The following is a 19,802-nucleotide window of genomic DNA, read 5'->3' as shown; positions in this document are numbered from 1 at the left end:
ATTTTAACTCCTTACCAACATCAACAAAGTTATCTGTCCTTATCTTCATGTCTCATCTTCATTTCCTTCATATCTCAGAAGAATTTTCTTTCTTGTTAAAAGGCAGATGCTAGTTTAATCAGTCTGGAGTGGGACCTGAGATGACTCCTCATTCCTCTCAAGCTCCCTGGTGATGCTCCTGCTGCCAGCCCTGAAATCACGGCACTTGGTTAGCAAGTCCTAGAACGCACTCCTTTCTGGAACACCCAGAGCTTCCTCTTCTCCAAGCCTGCAGTCTTTGCTCACTAGGGGCTCTTTCCTTTCAGCACATAGATAGGCACATCTCCCCGATCTTTAAAAAAAGAAAATGCCTCAGAAGTTGATTGAATGAATAAATCCCAACCCAATAATTTCTCCTCTTATTATTTTGCCCCTACATCTCATCTTCTCTTCAAAATAAGGTTTCTTGAATGTGCAGTTCACGTATTTTTTTCCACACATCACTTTCAAACCTACTGAAGTCCAGCTTCATCCTCACAACAACATGGAAATCGCTTTTGCCACGACCATCCTGGGCCTGCTGGATATTAAATTCAATGGATATGTTCAACCCTTGTTTTATTTAACATCCCAGCAGCATTCGACTCCCTATTGAAAGCTTCTTCTCCATTGACTTCTTGTAGGTCATGTTCTTCCCATCTCTGTAATCATTCAATCACAGCCCCCTTCTCAGGACGCCATTCCTCTTCTGATGACATCAATGTTTGCTCCTTGTGGTTCCCTCCATGGTAAACCTTCCATTATTTATTCTCTCTTCCCAAGAAGCCACTCTCATGGATACAATCACCCTGTATATCTTGAAGACTTTTCAAATGATGCTTCCAGTTCAGATAGCTCCCTTGAGATCTCAACCCTTACATCTCGCCACTTACTCTAAACTTCCACTTGTATGTCAAAGATATTTAAAAACTCAATGTCTAGAACTGAAACCTGGACCATCAACCTAAATTTGCCTCTCCTATATTTCTTCTCTCAGTGAAATATACCACCTGCTATCTGGTACATAAGCAAGAAATATGGACATTTTATTTCCTTCCTCTTCCATACCCCTCACATCTACATTCTGCTCCCTTTAATATTACCCCAGCCTGTCCCCTCTTCTCCATTCCTACTGCCACTGGTTCAAGGTGGCCTTTCCCATTTCTTTCCTGAAGCAATTATTGTTCTTGCTCCCTCCAGCCTGGGCATCTTCCAACTCCACCCCACACAGCAGCAGGAGTGGTCTGGTTGAAGCATAAATGTGGTTATACTACTCTGCCACTTAGAAATCCTTCAGCGTACCCCATGTTTTAACAGCAAAGTCTTTCTACTCAGTACAGCTTACAAGGTCTCCAGACCCTGACCACTGCCCTTCCTTCTCTTCCAGCTTCAGCTCCCTAGACTCCTCCCGGGACCCTAAGCTCCAGCTATGTAGAATTCCTTATGTTTTTCCAGTGGGCCGTAACTCCTTCTTTGTTCGTGCCACTCACTTCCCCACTCACCACTGCTGCCCTGATTCTTCACTAAAATAGTTCCTGTTCAGCCCACAAGATCCACTCAGTCTTCACATCCACATCTTCCAGGAAGGCTTCCTCTTCCTCAGTTTTGATTAGGTTCCCTCCTACATTCTATAAAATCCTATTTCTAATTTTCTTCTTGCCTCACTTCTGCTAGAGTATAAGCCCATTGAGAGCTAGGAATATGTCTTGTTATCACTGTATCGCCAGTGATTTGCACAGTCTCTGGCCCACAGGAAGGCTTCAAGAGATGCTTTTGAATAATTGAATAAACTGTCCTTCGTAAGTGACATCTGTCCATTGGCAATTCTGGGGAAGGCAACAGATTCAGGGAAATCTCTGAGATAATAGTGGCAGTATTTGCACCTAAGATGGACGATCCTGATCTTTCTTCTCTCCAACCTCCCCACTTCTAAATGTTTCCTCTAAATTCAAGGAAAGATCATTTGCACAGGCAAGAATAAAATCAAGACTACCAGACTCCCAGGGGGCTAGGCCCTAGTCTGTAATTGTACTTTATTTGCTCATTAGTGCATGAAACTATTTTTCGATTTTCAGAGAGCTCAGTGGGCTCTTCAGTAATATTTTTGCCATATAAAACCTCAAACATTTTCCCACCTGGAAATAAATGTTGGTGTCCAAAGTCCATTTACATTTATGATAAAAATCCAGGGTCCCAATGCATGATCTGAAAGACAGCATAAAATGTATTCTCGGAGACAAAATAGCATCTCTGAGCACCTCAGCACATCGGCAATTCAGAGAGCTCCTTTTAAAGTTCAGTTGTGGAGGTTGTTTATTCTGCAGCAATTCAAGCTTGGGCCAAATTTTGATTGTTTTTCTGGCTTAAATTGCATTGCGGACCTCAAGGAAAAGAATACAAATAGTTGGCAAATTTACAGCCTTTAAACAAAATTGCTTTAAATTGAGGGGATTCCCTTAATATCGTTTCTTATAATTTTTTTCTCTTTTTAAAAACTTTCCCATTCCACAGGAATTCAGAACATGAAGTGTCATACACAGGATCTGCCTTAGGCCAAAGTTCTCAAAAAATAAAAACACAACAATATCTTTTTAATGTAAATTATGTATTGAGTACCACAGCCAAAGTATCACACAGGAAGTGAAATGACAGAGCTTGGATAACGCTATCCATTTTCCATCAACACTCTAATTCAGTCAGCAAAACTGGCACACTATAATCGCAAGCCAGGAATCCATACCAGGAGGACTTCCGATAAATACAAAATAATCTAGTGGTTTCTAAAACCAATGGCTTCACTTCTCCTGTTCTTCAGTTTAACTCCTTAGTCTACAATTTCAACCACTCTCTTGCTAATATCTCCCACTCCTTTGTTCCTATCATCCCTCGCCTGCCAAAACCCCGAAGCTGGAGAATAGCCAGCACACCATATGCTAACTATTCTCAGCGCTTATGTGTATTAACTCATCTAATAATCGCAACAATACTACCAGGTGGGGACGTTTATTGTTCCCAGTTCACAGATGTAGAAACAGACACAGAGAAGCTAAATGACTTACCTGAGGTCACACGGCTACTAAATGATGGCTATCTACCTGGAGCGTTCTTCCACAATGTTGCCGAGCTCCAGCAGGAAAGCTCATTCCAGCGATCAAGTCGGGACCACTACAGTTGTACTCACCATCCTCATCCGGACCTTCACCCTGCTCAACGATTTCATTAGGCTTCCCCAGTCAGCTATCTTTTCATCCTCTCGAGTGACTGCCTCAACTCTCTCTTTTCCTTATCGTCTCCCTTCGCTCTCAGAATACCAGTGCCCCTCTTACTTTCCTGAGAAAAGAGAAATTATCAGACAGAAACTCCTTCAGCTTCCTGTTGCCTATCACAATAGATGAGGCTCCCCATCTCCCATCTAAGAACACAGACTTCCATGCATTTTTGCTTGCTCAGGGACTCTGTTCTATCAATTATTCTCTCCTACCTACCTTTTTATATTCAACCTTTCTCTCACCCCTGATTCCTCCCTATCAGCATTTCAACATATTTATCTCTCTGTCATCTTAAAGAGCCCCCCTCAATCCTGGCCTCATACAACTACTGACTGGGTTTTCGTTATGTCTGCATCGCCCACTGCCCACCCATTCCTCAACCTCCTTCCACCTGGCTTTGCCTTCACCACTCCACAGAAATTGCTCTTGTGGGTTACCAATAAACTTGGTTCAGCCTCTATCTCAGCTGCCATCTCAGCTGTATGTGACACTGCTGTCGCACCTCCTACCAGAAACGTTTCCTTCCCTTTTCTTCTCTGACACTATATACTGTCATCTTCTCTCCCTCCTCCTTGGAGACTTCTTTTTAGTCACTTTAGTGGGCACCAACTCTTCTGTCTGCTGTCCTACACCCTCTTTCTTTTTGCACTACCCCAAATGCTCCAAGGAGACCTCATCTGCAGCCTTGGTTTCAATTCCCACTCATTTGCCGGGGATCCCAACTCTCTCTGCTCAGCTCAGTCAATTCTGTCCCCCTATTCAGCTCCTCCATCAGCGTCCCATGTCTTTGCTTAAATCAGGAACTTGAGGGCCATCTTCTTTATTCCACAAGTTCAGTTTACCCCCAAATCGTGTTGACTCTATCTTCTAAACATTGCTCCATTCATTCACTTCTCTCCATTCCCATGGCCACCACCCTAGTCTAGCCCACAATTAGCTTTTCATGGAAAATTCAAGAATTGATTAAATTGATCTACTTTCTGCAACATGGCCCTCGCCTCTGTTCCAATTCATTATCTACATTTAAGCAAGTTTCATCTATTTAAAAATTAAATCTGGTGATGTCATGGTTTCAATTGCCCTTTAGATGTAATCAAAAATCCCAAATATAGTTTTTAAAAACCCTAAGAACTAGCTCCTCCCTATGTCTCTACTTTTATCTTTGACCCGCCTTCCACTGGCTCTCTACTCTGCAGTATTTCAAATACTCCCCTATGTGCCAAACTTTTATTGGACTTAGGAGCTGTTCACCTGAGTTCCTTAGCCCCTCGCTCCCATTATCACACATCGCTTCCTCAAGGCACCCTTATCTGACTTCTAGACTAGATTAAATCTCCTTAGTATGTGTACTCTTTTATTTTTCATAAATTTTATCCCGTTGTTATTTATATTCGATATCTACTTTTGCCATATCCATATAGAAAAGAAACATGTTTGTCTGGTCCACATTATACTTCTAGACGAGAAAGATTTCTAGACTGGACTCATTATACGGTCTGTGGACTGTTTATTTTGACTAATCTCATCATCGTGTCTGTGTCACAGTTATTAGCTATCTACAGGCATTGTTAGATGGACATTAAAGAAAATATCACTTTGTTACCTAATTTCCCCATGGCATGTCTAATAATACATTGCTATGAAAATCACAGAAAGGTCAGCGAGCCAGCTTTGGTCATATGATCCAATAAGGAAACAAGCTGCTCATCATCTTTTTTTCAGTTGTGAGGCAGGTTGCGTCTTTGAACATAGAGAATAAAAATGGAAAGTTTTCTGTTTCAGCTCCATTATGAAATTGTTGTGTGTGTAGTGTGTGTGTGTGTGTGTGTGTGTGTGTGCTGATGCCTACTTTGTTGACAAGCATACTCCATGCCCCATGCCCCTCGCCTCCAGTGAGGACGTGACTTCTACTCTAGTGTGTTCACTCAAGTATGCTATTTTAGGAGATTAAAATAGGTTTGCAATTTTTCATCAGTGGAGTAAACAGTTTTCAAAGATGATACTAAGTTAGCTGCCAGAAGTAGAAAGTTTGTTGCTCCAAGAAATTTTATATTTTATATAAAAGTTAAATGAAACTGAGTAATACAATCTTTTCTAACCTGTTTCTATCCCGAAGATAAATGTATACCATTTTCTTTGCAGTGATAACCAACTCACTTTTTGGAAAGTGAGGTCATTAAAGCATTCAAAATGGTTCCAAATACCAAGTTTCACACATGACTCTGATTCTCAAGCTGTCATGTGGGTAGAAATCACACTTATCAAAGAGACACAATAATGACAGACAGTTCAGAGGCCGATGCTGAAATTTGAAGGTAATTGAACCATTTAACCACCATTTTCTTGCTCAGAATTTCTCCTCAGGAATGACCCATTGCTAAAAGCCTATGTTCTTGTAACATGCTGAATTCATTGCCTTTTGGGTAACCTCAGTGCATTTTGAGGCATCTTCCAAAACTCAGACTAACTATGCTATCATTCTGCATCAGAATCACCTGGAATGTTTTTCAAAACACAGATTACTGGGCTCTATATCCAGGGTCTCAGTAGGTGTCTGATGGGGCCGGCGAATTTGCATTTCAGAGATATTCCCAATGATGATGATGTTGACCAAGGGCCCACACTTTAAGAACCCCTGTCCTAAAGATATGCCCTTTCCCACAACACCTAGCATTCCTTCCTACCAAATTATGGAAAAATTAGTTTTCTCTTGGCTATGACTAACACCTCTTTGTCCTTTTGTAATTCCTTTAGGCTGACACTGTGCAATAGAAATATCACGCAAGCCACACATATAATTTTAAATTTTCTAAATTTAATTTTAAATTTAAATAAATTTCCTAAAATTAAGTTTTCTAAATTAGCACATTAAAAAATTAAAAAGAGGAGCCCGCCCAGTGGCACAGTGGTTAAGTTCGTGTACCCTGCTTCGTTGGCCTGGGATTCGCTGGTTTGGATCCCAGGCACAGACCTACCCATCACTTATCAAGCCATGCTGTGGCCGGTGTCCCACATATAAAATAGAGGAAGATGGGCACAGATGTTAGCTCAGGGCCAGTCTTCTTCAGCAAAAAGAGGATTGGTGGCAAATGTTAGCTCAGGGCTAATCTTCCTCAAATAAACTAAAAAGAAATGAAATGAACTTTAATAATATATTTTACTTCCCTCAAATATTCAAAATATTTTCATCCAATGTGTAATCCATACAAAAAATATCAATGAGTGATATTACATTTTTTTCTTATATTCAAAGACATACTAAGACTGAAACTTGATCTGTATTGTTTACACTTACAGCACATCTCATTTTGGACATTTCAAGCCCTACATAGGGGCACAGGGCTAGTGTTTGCTCTAATGGACAGCATGGCCCTGAAACTTTAGACCCAAGGAAACTGGAGTATTGAAGACTCTGTTCAGTCTGCCCCTTACTGTGACTTTCACTACAGTTCTAAGATGGGCCTGATTGTCAGATGCATTATCAATTTAACAGATTTTAAGGAAAAAAGCAATCATTACATTGTTCAATGTACACACTGATTTTAAAATGCATGCCAATATAAGAATTTTCTCTCCTCATTTTTATACCTAGAACCAAATATAGATAAGTCATGATGTGCTTGTTTTTCTCCTGCTACTTGTACTACTCTTCTCTCCATCAGCAATTCCTTCCTCCAGAAACATAATCCACATTCACAACATAGTATTTGTGGTTCTTTATCTTTCCTCCATCCTCATATAATCCTAGGCAAACATTTACACAGAAGTTTGTATACATTTGTTTTATTAAAATAGGATGTTATACACATTTCTCTGCATAATTCCTTTTTTTATTCAATAATAACTCACAAAAATCCCCAAAAGTCAGCTCGAGGTTGTCATTCATTCTTTTTAACGGCTACAGAAGAGTCCATGGCATGGGGCACCATAATTTATTCAGTATTTCTGTTATTGATGGGCATTCACACTTTTTCCTGTTTTTTTAAGCACTAAGAAAAATGCTGCAAAAAACTCTAGCTAGGGGGCCGGCCCAGTGGCGCATTGGTTATGTTCGCAGGATCCGCTTCTCAGTGGCCCAGGGTTCGCCGGTTCGGATCCCGGGTGCAGACATGGCACTGCTTGGCACACCATGCTGTGGTAGGCATCCTGCATATAAAGTAGAGGAAGATGGGCATGGATGTTGGCGCAGGGCCAGGCTTCCTCAGCAAAAAGAGGAGGACTGGCAGTAGTTAGCTCAGAGCTAATTTTCCTCAAAAAAAAAATAACTACAGATAGATAATAGATAGATATTTAGACAGATAGATGTATAGCATTGCCTACTTTGCTCTTATTTAGCTTGCGATCTCTTGTGAGCCTTTGACTTTGATTTTCTCCCACAATAGCTGGGCCCTTTCTTTCCAACAAATGAGAGCAGTTATCATTAGCAGTCCAAGCAAACCATTTTAAACCAAATTCCTAATGAATCCGTCCTCAGTCAACAACTGCTTCTGACCGATATGTCTTCCCTTCACTCTCTCCAGCGATGATCTCTCCATTCAGGAATTCTCTTCATCTGTCCAGCTTTGTGGTCACTAGTGAACAAGCCTGGGGAAGATCCATGTAGAAATGATTTTACTGTTGTGCGCCGGCTCACTTTGCAAAAAATACTGACATTTACAAGGTTCATTTCTTCACTGATGTTTTAAAATTAAAAAAAAGAAAACTTAGACTAGAAATCAAAGGACCCGGAATCTATAACCTACCCAAAGTAGCACAAATTGTAACTCAGTTAATAATGATAATCAGAAAGATAAACAGCAACTACTAATCTATTGAGTGTTAGTATGCAACGGGCACTGTTCTAAGGACTTTACCTATGTTCATTCATTTGCTCCTTCAAGACCTCCATTAGGTAGGTACTCAGTTTATTTTTATTCCCACTTTATGGGTGAGAACATTGAGATCATACCTCCAGTAAATGGCCGGCGCAGTACTGAAATGTGGACAGTATGACTACAGAGTCCTAATGTCCTCACCCAGAAGAGAATCACCTCACCTGGTAAATAAGTCAGTGATAAACCACCTCGCCCCCTCTCCCTCTGAACCTCAGTGCACTCAGCTGTGAAATGGGTACAGTGATGCCAGCTTGATCTCCCTTTAGGATTGCTGAGAAGAAACAGGACAGTGACTTGAAATTGTTAACAGTTCTAGCAAGAGGGGGTAATCTTGTTTCACCTTGGAAAATTTGGCTGATATTATTTCATCATTCAGAGCAAAAACTAAGCCGATAAAGTGTTTTATACAATGGCAAACCAAGCCGTCTTGTGACCACAAGCTCCTTCTGAAGGTGAGACTGGACATATATGGCCAGCTAATGCAGAACATGGACTCTGCCAGATTCTCACAGCCTGCTGATTTGTCTGAAATTAGAAAAAGAGCAGCCAACCTTTACCTCTATTGTGAGCTTGACCGCGTCCTTCCTCTCTCCGCTCCAGCCATTGCATTTTGCTTAATTGGAGCACCAGGCTATAAATCTCACATACTTAAGGGTCAGAAAACTCTCTGGAGCTCTCACGCTGAAATTTGTGTGGGAGTTCAGCAATATTGAATTTTCAAATAAAATGACTAACAGGCACCTTTAGGCCAGCCTCAGAGAAAACAATGCTTCCTGCATGTTTCCATCTTAATCTGAGGAAGCTCTTTGTTCTGAGGTTAAACCAAATGGTTGGAAAGAAACGTAGGGATGACCGACTAAGAGAGGGGACAGAGGCTCTCCGTTCTCCATTCTGGAAGCTCCTTCAGCAGTTGGAATCTCATCACTGCTCTCTGTCCAGGCCGTACAAGGTCACTGGAACAGGTTACTGGGGAGGTTTCTGTCACTTAGTTCAATTTTAACTGAAATCAGCTCTAGTTGTTTTTCTAGAAACATTTTCTCCAAGGGTTTGATAGCTGGAGATAGGTCTACCTGATCAGAGAGCCTGTCTGCTTCTCCACAGCACACTAACATCTGTCAGACTTCACGAAGTGAGCATTAAAATCAGGTAAGAGGCAGAACGTAAGACAGTCCAATTCTACCACAGGCTGAGGCCTACAAGCCTCCTATTTGCTGAAACAATGATTTAGATGCTCTGCCAAATAAATACAGGAAGTTTACGGCCTTACACAATAGGATTCGGCCTCATTTATGCAACAGGAAGATCATTTACAACCAATTTCTAAAGGAGACCAAGCATCAGTAATAAATCTTCAAATCAAGGCCAGAAATTGCAAGACTCAAAAGGGGACTATTAAGCAGCATGAAGTTGTTGTCAGAAGGAGGATTTTCAGGGACATCATACCAATTTATAATCCAGAAGTGTCTATAAAGTGGTCAAAATCAGCCTGGCTTTCCTCGTCTTTGGAAAGGAGGAGGCTTGGCTGTAAAGAGCATCTGGGTCGACAAGCAAAAAAACGACAGGGTAGGTCCTGCTGGGGGATCTTGGTGGCAGCCTGGCTGCCTTCTGAATTGATCGCTAGAGCCGCACTGCCTTCTGGGCCATGTCGGCTTCTTGGGAGCAATTCCTGCTTTGCAGTTATGGAGAAGAGGTTGGTAAAGCTGCTGGAGGGGCCCGCTTCTCTGGCCCATGTGGGGATTTTCCAGCCAGACCATCCCCTTTCTATCAACCCATTTGCCTATTCACCTCTGTATGCACACACACGCACACACACACACACTTAAGAAAGAGGAATGTAAATCTCCCACCATCCCTGGTGCTATAAAAACTTGGAGGAAAGTGAAAAACAGCTCCTACTCACAGAAAGATTGACGTCTTAGATGGAGCATGGAAAAGAAGCCCTGTATCCCGGCTCAGTCACTTCCTAGCTGTGTGACTTTGGGAAAGTCCCTTGACATTTCTATGTTTCATTGTCTCACGTACAAAACAAAGAAAATAGTAGCTCATGTGAGGAGGCAATAAAGTCATGCAGGAAAATTCTTAAAGAGAATTCAAAAAGTGTTAGCTGAGTTCAGTGTCGTCAACTGGATGTGAATTTCGTCTGAGCTTTCTACAAGAGAAAGCCGCCGAGTCAGGAACAGGAGAACGTCTGATTATGACTGACATTTGGAGCGAACAATAGCACGCATAAAGACTTGCCTCAAGGAAGGCGGTCAAACAGGGGTCAGACACGGGGGTTGGAATTTCAGCTCTCCTGTTGTTTAATTCTCTGCCCTTTATCAAGTCCCGGACTCTGAGCTTTACTTTCCTCTCTTGTACGATGGTACTCACGATAACTACCTCACAGCATCATGCGGAACACGAAATAAAAAAACATATACGAACATGGACCATAAAGAATTTTCCCACGCTGGGTTTCAGGTCCTCAACTCCATTTTCTTTGTTTTTTTTTAAACACTGGCACCTGAGCTAACAACTGTTGCCAATCTTCTTTTTTTTTTCTCTGCTTTTTCTCCCCAAATCCCCCCAGTACATAGTTGTATATTTTAGTTGTGGGTCCTTCTAGTTGTGCTATGTGGGACGCCGCCTCAGCATGGCCTGACGAGCGGTGCCATGTCTGAGCCCAGGATCCGAACCAGCGAAACCCTGGGCCGCTGAAGCTGAGCGCACGGACTTAACCACTCGGCCACGGGGCAGGCCCTTCAACTCCATTGTTTATTTTCTTCATAGCACAGAATGACTTGAAATGGCCCTGTTTATTTGTTTTTGTGCTTTTTGTCTGATTCACCCCACTAGAATGTCAACTCCCTGAAGGCAGAAACTCTGTCTTATTAACAGCTGCATCATTCACATTTAGAATAGTCTTGTTCTGAATATTTATTTTGTTACCTGATTGCTAGACAAGTATACTGGCAGTCAGCCTCAGAAAAAAATATGAAGCAGATGAAGTTTGCCCTCATTGACTCCTCTCTCCATCCATCTTAGCGTCAGAAATAAGCAGTTGCCTCCTTCCTATGATTGGGGAATCCTCTGTGTATAAGGAAAGCCTGTCTCTCCCTAGAAAAGCCACAAAGCCCAGATATTCATTTCCCGGCCTCCCCTGCAGCTAGGCTGCAGACACTTGACCAAGCTCTGTCCCCAGGCTTACCTGCTGCAGACTCTGAGCTAGTACTTTCAAGAAGCATAGGACCACACCATCTCCATTCTGGCGACACTGGTAAGAGAGTCAGCTGTGCTGATGGTTCTAGCCACCGCCTCCAGGGTCCTGGGTTGGAGATATTGATGGTGCAAACTGCTATATCTGCACCCAAGTTGTGTCTTCACTGGGTCAGATTTGTGGTATGATTTTGGCCCTTGCTCCTGATGGTATTACCACCACCACCCTGCCCTCCCCCAACCTCCCTTGCCCCCACCCCAGCTTAGTTCTCTTGGCTATTCTGAATTTGCTCTAGAGACAACTTCCTTTAATTAGTGCCTTTTATCCAGGATTGGTTTTGTTCATAGAACCCTCCTCTTTCCCAAACAGCCCAGTATCTCCATCAGCTTGCACATGATCCTGGTCCCTGAAAGGACTCCAACTAAGCCGTCCTCCTAGAAATTAGTTACCCATTCCAGCTCTTTTCCTTCTCTTTCCCCCGATCAAAATACACTTTTCCTGGGACTTTTTTTCCCTAAGGACCTTACTTTCTATAAGGGATAATCTGATCAATTAATTCAAGCCAATGTGTTAATTGCTGACACTAATTTAATATTACCAGAGCGTCTTAGCAGATACTTTTAATGTCTCAAAGCAAAGAAGAAAGGAATGTGCTTTTCCCACCACACAGTGTGAAAGCCTGTGAGGGTTCTAGTCTTTGCCTGCAATCTCAAAGGTCCTGCATCCATCAAGACAAGTCATGTCTAATCCAACCATGGATGATGCTCTGTGGACCAATCATATAGTGACCCCAGTGCAGTTTACAGAATCAATATCTTTACTTCATGATTACACACACACACACACACACACACACACAGACCTACTTAAAATACTTCAATGGCTCCCCTTTGCTTTTGGAATAAAGAGCAAAATCTTTACCATGGCCAACAAGGCCAGAATCTTGAGCTCTAACCTAGTGATATAAATGTTTAACAAGTGGCTCTCAGGTCGGGGAGGAGTGGTTAAAATTCTGATTTGTCACATTTGCTGATTTTGGTGATATAGATAGTTCTGCCAAGGCCAACTTCAAGCTACCAAAATAATGTCAATGAGGTGATAATTGAATGTTTATCAACTGGCTCTCACAAGCCAACATGAGCCACTGGCTCCAGCATGTCACTGTCTTCCCATAGCCACTAGAACTTTTTTCCCAGCCATTTCTTACTACGCTCACCTCTATGACCCCCATTGGCTTTTTCAACTTACTCAATGGGTCATATTCTCCCTCTCCTTACACACACACAGCAAATATTTCCATAGACCCATGGCTTTGGTCATGTTCTCTGTTGCAACCTTCCACAGCTCTGTGATCCTCTCTTTCAGAACACATATTTCAAGTTATGTATTTGTTCTTATGCAACCGATGTGACATTTAACATCGTAAGCGAGCATGGATCTGCAGGAGGTGTGATCAGGGTAGCTATAGACTTCCTTTTCCATATAGTTTCTATGCACCCTTTTATGGGAGAAATTTCACAGCTTGCCAAGAAAGAAAACGTTAGTGGCTGGGGAAAGCTGCTCCGTTCTTACAACCACAAATAGGACAGAATCTCTTCTATTTTCTCCTGATTTCTTAGATTACTGAAGCTGGAGGAGATCATTCCAAATGCTTTTTCTCTGATCACTAGATATTCTATGCAGATGCCTCATCGGCTAACTCTGCAAGGGTGAAGTGGGAAGATGGGAAAAAGAATTGCTGAAAAGACAGAGTTCCAGGCTCCCCACAGTCGCCTCATCAGAGAAGTTCTGCTTTTATATATTTCATATATTGGTCTTCTTTATAAGATTTCTTTTGAATGATTTCTATTGTGGAGAAAAATGTTTGAAAATTTGTTTTTATTTGTAGGTTTGCAAAATAAGTGCTCAGAGAAGTATGAATAAGGAAATTAATTTATGTTTTATGGAAAAATTTTTTCATGTATGAGAATTCCTAGCCTGCTTTTTCTTCTTCCCTCTTTGCTCCAAGTCCAAGTAAATATTTGAATTGTATTTCCAACTTTATTTCAATTTCAAAAATAATAATCCTTTCTGAGACTGGACCATACAGGTCCCCATTTGTATTTGGGTTACAGAGTGTTCGCCTAAGGTCACATAATCAATTGTAGAACTGCAACTTGAACCAGGTCTTCTGAGTCATAGTCCACTTTCATTCTGCTTCTTAGTCAGTCTACTTCCAGCACCAGTGAGAACTTCATTGTTATCCAAAGAAAAGCCAGAGGCTCACTGCCCAAGCATCTTCTCCACAGGAAATTTCTCCCAGTTTTCAAATAAATTATGTTTTCTGGAGACTATATGGATACACAATATAAAACTAGTAAATCTGATAAAGATCTATAAAAAAAACAGTCTCATTTCCTTTTAGCCATCCAATTTCTTACCTCAGTATGCCTCCTCAACATTAAAACCAACCGGACTTCTAAATTCCAATCAAAAGCTCAGGGTCCTGGCAAAGGAACCCAGCAATGCACTCCTAGACAGCTGCCTCTTTTCCTGGACAATGAAAAGCATCCATAGGTCAGTGAGATTTGTGTTCATATCCCATTGATGCCATTTCCTGGTTATATGATCTCTGGCAAGTTATTTTCTATCTCTGAGGCTCAGTATCCTGAGTGAGAATGCATACCTTACATGCTTTATTGGAAAGACTAAATGGGACAAATTCCCAGCATGAAGTAAGTGCTCAACAAATTATCGCTGTGTGTTACCATTAATTAACAAATATGTCTATACCTATGCTACTAGGGGTAGGTCTGACATATATGCAAGGCCTGATCTGTGAGTTCACAAAATAATTTTGCTTCCAATATATAATGATCTAGTTCATACTGTTTCATTCAGTTAAACAAACATACACTGAGTTTTTAATATTTCCCAGACGCAGTACTAGGTGTGGACCATAAGAAATGACAGATATTTCATTCCTGTTTTCAAGAAGGTGACAACTTTAATCTAATTGACAGATGAGACCTCCTATGTTCTTGTAGATTTCCAAGAGAGAAGATCTCACCATACTGTTGGCAACTGCCACACTCAATTCTCAGCTGTCTGAGCAACTCATGTGCGTGTGTGTGTTTCCAATTCCTAGAGAATCAACGTATCTCCATTTCCTCCTATTCTAGGTGTCAGAGGAAAGAACGAACAGTTGGTCACCATTCTTCACATAATAAGACTTTATTCCCTGAGAGTTATTGAGTTATTCCTCTGTCTTCTCTTTCTAGATTAAATAATTCCAATCCCTTTAACCTTTTCTCAGAGGTCCTATTTGCCAGCCTTCAGTTTAATCATTTTCACTGCTACCCTCTGGAGTCTCTCCAAGTCTTCTGCATTAAAATATGTTGCTTTTGCCATTGAGTTCACTCTTCTAAGCAACTTACTCTTTCACACAAACCAAGACAAAGCAAAGCAGCCCTCAAATTTAAAAAATAGAATAGCCAGAAGGATAGATTTCCTATGTGAGGAACTCATGTGGGACACTCGCAAGCTCAAAGCAAATTAGCATTTACTGTCCCCACGGTTAAGGAGGAAGGGCCAGAACCAGAACAGTTTCTAAATAGTGCCAACCATTTTGCTCGACAATTATCTAAATTGCTTTTAAGCAGGTAAGACCATTAACAGCAAACTTGAGGCTTGCTTTAGTTACACCTGAAGTTCTCAGAAGAGTGCGAATAAAATCACTGGTAATGACATCAAACAGGAGTTTTGATTCCGTAAATACCTCTGGCTGCCGAGGAGATTGTCAAGAGGTCGCTGTGTTATTTACGGGCAGGGCCTTTGACTGGTCAGTCCTGGCAGAGTGCAAAGGACCTTTCTTCGCATTCTGTCAATCAGGGTAAATTAACATTTCCTGAGCTGACAGTGCAGGAAATTCTAAATGACTCTTAAGAAACATGTATGGGGGGCTGGCCCCGTGGCCGAGTGGTTGGGTTCGCGCGCTCCGCTGCAGGCGGCCCAGTGTTTCGTTGGTTCGGGTCCTGGGCGCGGACATGACACTGCTCATCAAAAGCAGCGTCCCACATGCCACAACTAGAAGTACCCACAACGAAGAATATGCAGCTGTGTACTGGGGGGCTTTGGGGAGAAAAAGGAAAAAAATAAAATCTTTTAAAAAAAAAAAAAGAAACATGTATAGAGGCTGATCAAATACATGCTGGTCATAGTATGGTACAAGCATACGCAGAAAGGGGCAGATATGAAACCCGGAGGCCTAGTAAAATCTTCAAGACATGCACGGTGACTTGTCAGCAACCTCTTTTTATCGAGATCCCTCCCTGGCCTTTTCTCGTATTGTGTCATTGAGATGAACCTGCCCTTGTGAGCAAGCAGCACACCTCTCACATACACACACACAGAGTGAAGAGTCTTCTGGAAAGTTTCCAAATCCTCTCAACAAACTGGAAATACTCTTACTGGATAATAGTCTGCCTGTTTCAGAGACATCTTTGTTTTGGAATCACTGTTTAGAAAAAAAATTTTTTCTTCTTTCCCCACTTGGAAAAGTTAAAAGTATACAATTGGAGTGAAAAGAGTTGGTTAGAAGCAGGGAGATGGAGAGAGAGAAACCACTGCCTTCTGGCGGGGGAGGGGGCTCCAGGAAAACAGGTAGTAGTGGGCATCTAGGTCAATTTCTGAAGCTAGTTTGGCTCTGGTGCCCACAACTGGCTGGGCTGAGAGGGGTCTGTCAATAACAGGCAAGTGAGAACCAGCTACATTCTGAAAAGGGTCTTTGCCAAGTTCTCTGAAGACTCCCTCAGTTCTGGTCACAACAAATTCATGATGTGGTGTGGAATTTTCCCAGGGAGATGTAGTCCCAAAGACAGTTCAATCCATCACACAATGACTAAATCCGAAGACTTATGGAACTCACATAGTGATCCGTAAATAATCAGCCATTAGGATCATCAGGGACTTGTAACCACAGCATCATAAGAAATGCCCTCCTGGGTGTAACAGACAGGTGGCCAGCTGTTTACTTGTCAGCCTTGACCCATTACACCCCTCCTGCTCTGGCTGGTTCTTCACGCCCAGGCATACACCCCCAGTGTTTGTCCATGGAAAGGCATAGGTTCAGAAAGGCCATCAGTACGTGTGCACAGAGGTCTGGAAGCTCTGAAACAACGGGGGATGAAAGCCATAGCGTCTTAAATAGTTTCACATGATAAATAGACATTGTAATTTAATAGTTGCCATCATTATGAAAGATTCCAATTATAAAGTGGAACTACAAATTGCTCCTGATTTCATTTATTTGGTGGTAAAAATAGTCTGGTAAATTCTCATCAAGTGGTGCGAAAGTGAAAGTAGGGCACTGATATTGATCTATGCTGCCATGTTGCTTTGTAGCGGTTATGGCAAGTGGCCAGTAATGGTGGGTTAATAAATCACTAGTAGATACAGCTCAGTGTTCCTTCTCTTTATCTAAACATATACTTCAGAGACTTATACCAAATCATTTCAAAGGAACAACAATTTGCAGCACCCCGCTATAATCCATTACACCTTGGGAAGCAATTTTTGTTCTATTTGAATTTGAGAAATAATATCACCAACACTGAATACAGGCATTTCTACTTTGGGAGGGTTAAAAGAAAAAAAGAGAGAGAAAATAAATAAAGGGAAAGGAGAGAAAAATGAAGTAAAAAACCAAGATTGGTGAATTTTAAGAGCATACATCTATAATGAGCAAGCAATGACATTTTTCAGTAAAGCTTTCCTGAATCTGAAAAAGTAAAATAAAATTCCTGCTCACTTTCAAAAGCCAGCCATTTGGGTCATTCTTAAAAAAACAAAAAAGAAAGAGATAGCCAGCAGATTAAAGGAACTCCATTTATAAAAATCAAATGAACCTCTAACAAAGCTTGTTTGGGATATGAATAAATCATCTGGTCATGAATTATTCATTGTTATCAAGAAGCAAGCTGGGGATTCCAGGAACTGGCTTGGGGTGGTGCTGAAACTGGAGTGAGCAAGTTCATTGTCTCATACTCACCACAGGAAGCGAGGGGACAGGCCAGAGGGTACGTCACCCGATACAAACCACATTAGACCCCTACTCGAGTTTCAGGGGACACTTCGGCAGGCTTTGCACCCCCAAATATAAAGCAAATAGAGTGTAATCCGTAGAACTTTAGAAAATTGCATGTACTCGGTAATGGACAACAAGATTTTTTGAGCACTGGATCTTTTAAAACAAAAAAAAAAAGCGAGATACACATGGAAAATATGACCTGTGTGCAAAAAGATAGTAGGGTTGAAAGTTTGCCTTTATGGAGATGGCTAGAAAATTCCTTGATAATAAGCTGGTAAGAGTGGTGTGACCTGTTCATTCATGGCTTTGGGGGTTGGATTTTTATCACGAGTGGGGAGGGACGGGAGAAAGAGAGCCTCTCAGATTTAATCAACTGATCAATGTATGTGTGTGTTCCAGGTCCGAACTGCTTTGCAGGAACTACCATAATTCCGGCTGGCATTGAAGTGAAAGTGGATGAATGTAACATCTGTCATTGTCACAACGGGGACTGGTGGAAGCCCGCTCAGTGTTCAAAACGCGAATGCCAAGGCAAGCAGATTGTGTAGAACAAACTCTCAAACGATGTCGCATTCCGAAGAGACGATGCCATGGCTTCTATACTGCACATGTTTAAAACAAAACAGAACAAACAAACTCCTGCCAGCTACAACAGGGTCACCAGCAAAACCTTTTAGGGTTGACAAAAGTGAATATTTTACTAAGAGGAAATTTCTCTCTTTCTCTCTTGCTATATAAAATATATATAGTATATAGCTATCAAAACCGCTTTTGTAATTATCCATGCTTGATGGTGACTTGACGACTGGATTTCTGGAACAAAAAGAAACAGCCTTGTACAGGTTCCTTCTCTGGTGACACCTCTGACCTGCCAGCTCACTGTCTACCGATTTACTCCATCTCTACTCTTCTATACGTCATACATGGCATTTTTCTCTTGTAGCAATTTTTTTTCATCTTGAGAGTCTAAGGGGCCAGATTTGACTGCACTGTAAGGGTTTGAGTTGCATCAAACAAGCTTTGGTAAAGGAACATCAGGGGTGAGGATGCTTCCCAACCAGGAAGACACAAAAGCATCTAACTGCTCACTCCCCTTGAGTGAACCCTGCCTGGTAGGGTCAGAAAAGAGAGGCACACATAGATGGACCCGCTGCGGGCAGTGTGGGAACTGGTGCTTAGTGTATTACGTGGGGGGCTCACAATTTGATTCTTACAAACCACACATTTCATATGCAAAACCTTGAAACTGCCAATCAAAAACTAATAAGTGAACAACACCATAAGCTTGACTAAAGAATCCAAAGGGAGACAGGTATTCGAAATGGTAGCATTAATCACCAGAGCTTCTCATGACGCTGAATTTAAGTTCGGCTTGTAACAAATCACACTCTAAACCCACTCCGTCACTTGGCACTATGAATACCAGAACCAGGGTGAGTAGCCCCACTGTGAATCTGAATCCTTCTGAACACTTCTGGCTTTTGAGTTCAGATTTGGCTGAAAGCCAGCAGTAGACACAGGCAGATTTTAGGGTTCAGGACTGCATTTGCCATGTTACAGTAATGACCACTCAGCCCTATGTCTAAAATACAGATTCAGGACACTCTTTCCACCTCAAGTGCTGATTTAAATTAAAGATTAGGGTAGAGTGAGTCTTGCACAATACAATTCCATTTGTTGAACATTTTTTAAAATGTATATATTAGATACTGAACAATTAAAGTGAACCTTTGAAGAGTCTCAAGGCTGCCCTGGTAATGCTGCTCGTATAGTAACAGAAAAAATAAAATACACAGGGTATCTGATGCCACCTCGATTCAAGTGCAAATTTAGTAACTCTGAAACCACATGGCATAGTCAGTCGCTATTCCACTCTCCTGTCTTGAAAACCCTGGCGCAGATCTGATGGGGTCCTTGAGGAAACTTTAAGGTTGTCTTCATTATCGATGTTCTTTACTTTTCTGCTCCCAACCCAACCTGGGCTTCGCCATGGCTCCTGTGGAGTGCCACATTCTAGAACAAGCTTTCTCAACCATAGCACTATTGACTTTTTGGGCCAATTAATTGTTGTTGGGGACTGTCCTGTGCGTTTTTAGGATGTTTAGCAGCATCTTTGGCCTCTATCCACTAAGTGCCAATAGCAACATCCTAGTCATAACAACTGAATGTCTCCAGACATTGCCAAATGTCCCCAAGGGGTGGGGGAGGCGGAAAAATTTCACCTGCTTGAGAACCAATGGCCTAGAATAATCAATAAAGAGTGGCTTCTGCCAGGGGGACATACTAGGCCAGCTCTGGCTGTGCCTGTGGCTTTGATGAGCCTCTGAGCCCTTTGGGACATGTACAGTCAGCAGCCCCGAGAGAGAGGGCTTGGTCTC

The 19,802-nt window shown here is 41.8% G+C and overlaps 1 protein-coding gene across 1 annotated transcript in view; it reads left to right on the top strand.

Moving 5' to 3' along the window:
• The window catches only part of VWC2L (von Willebrand factor C domain containing 2 like), a 146,529-nt gene extending 128,557 nt beyond the window's left edge, over nt 1–17,972 (top strand). The window contains exon 3 of the mRNA XM_046643151.1: nt 17,824–17,972. Within this exon, the coding sequence (XP_046499107.1) occupies nt 17,824–17,972 (149 nt within the window). The remainder of the gene's footprint in view (nt 1–17,823) is intronic.
• The last annotated feature ends 1,830 nt before the right edge of the window (nt 17,973–19,802 follow it).

The sequence above is a fragment of the Equus quagga genome, chromosome 17, assembly GCF_021613505.1.
Source record: "Equus quagga isolate Etosha38 chromosome 17, UCLA_HA_Equagga_1.0, whole genome shotgun sequence".
NCBI classification, from domain to species: domain Eukaryota; kingdom Metazoa; phylum Chordata; class Mammalia; order Perissodactyla; family Equidae; genus Equus; species Equus quagga.
Note: the sequence above shows the minus strand (reverse complement) of the source record. Positions and strands in the feature narration are given on the sequence as shown.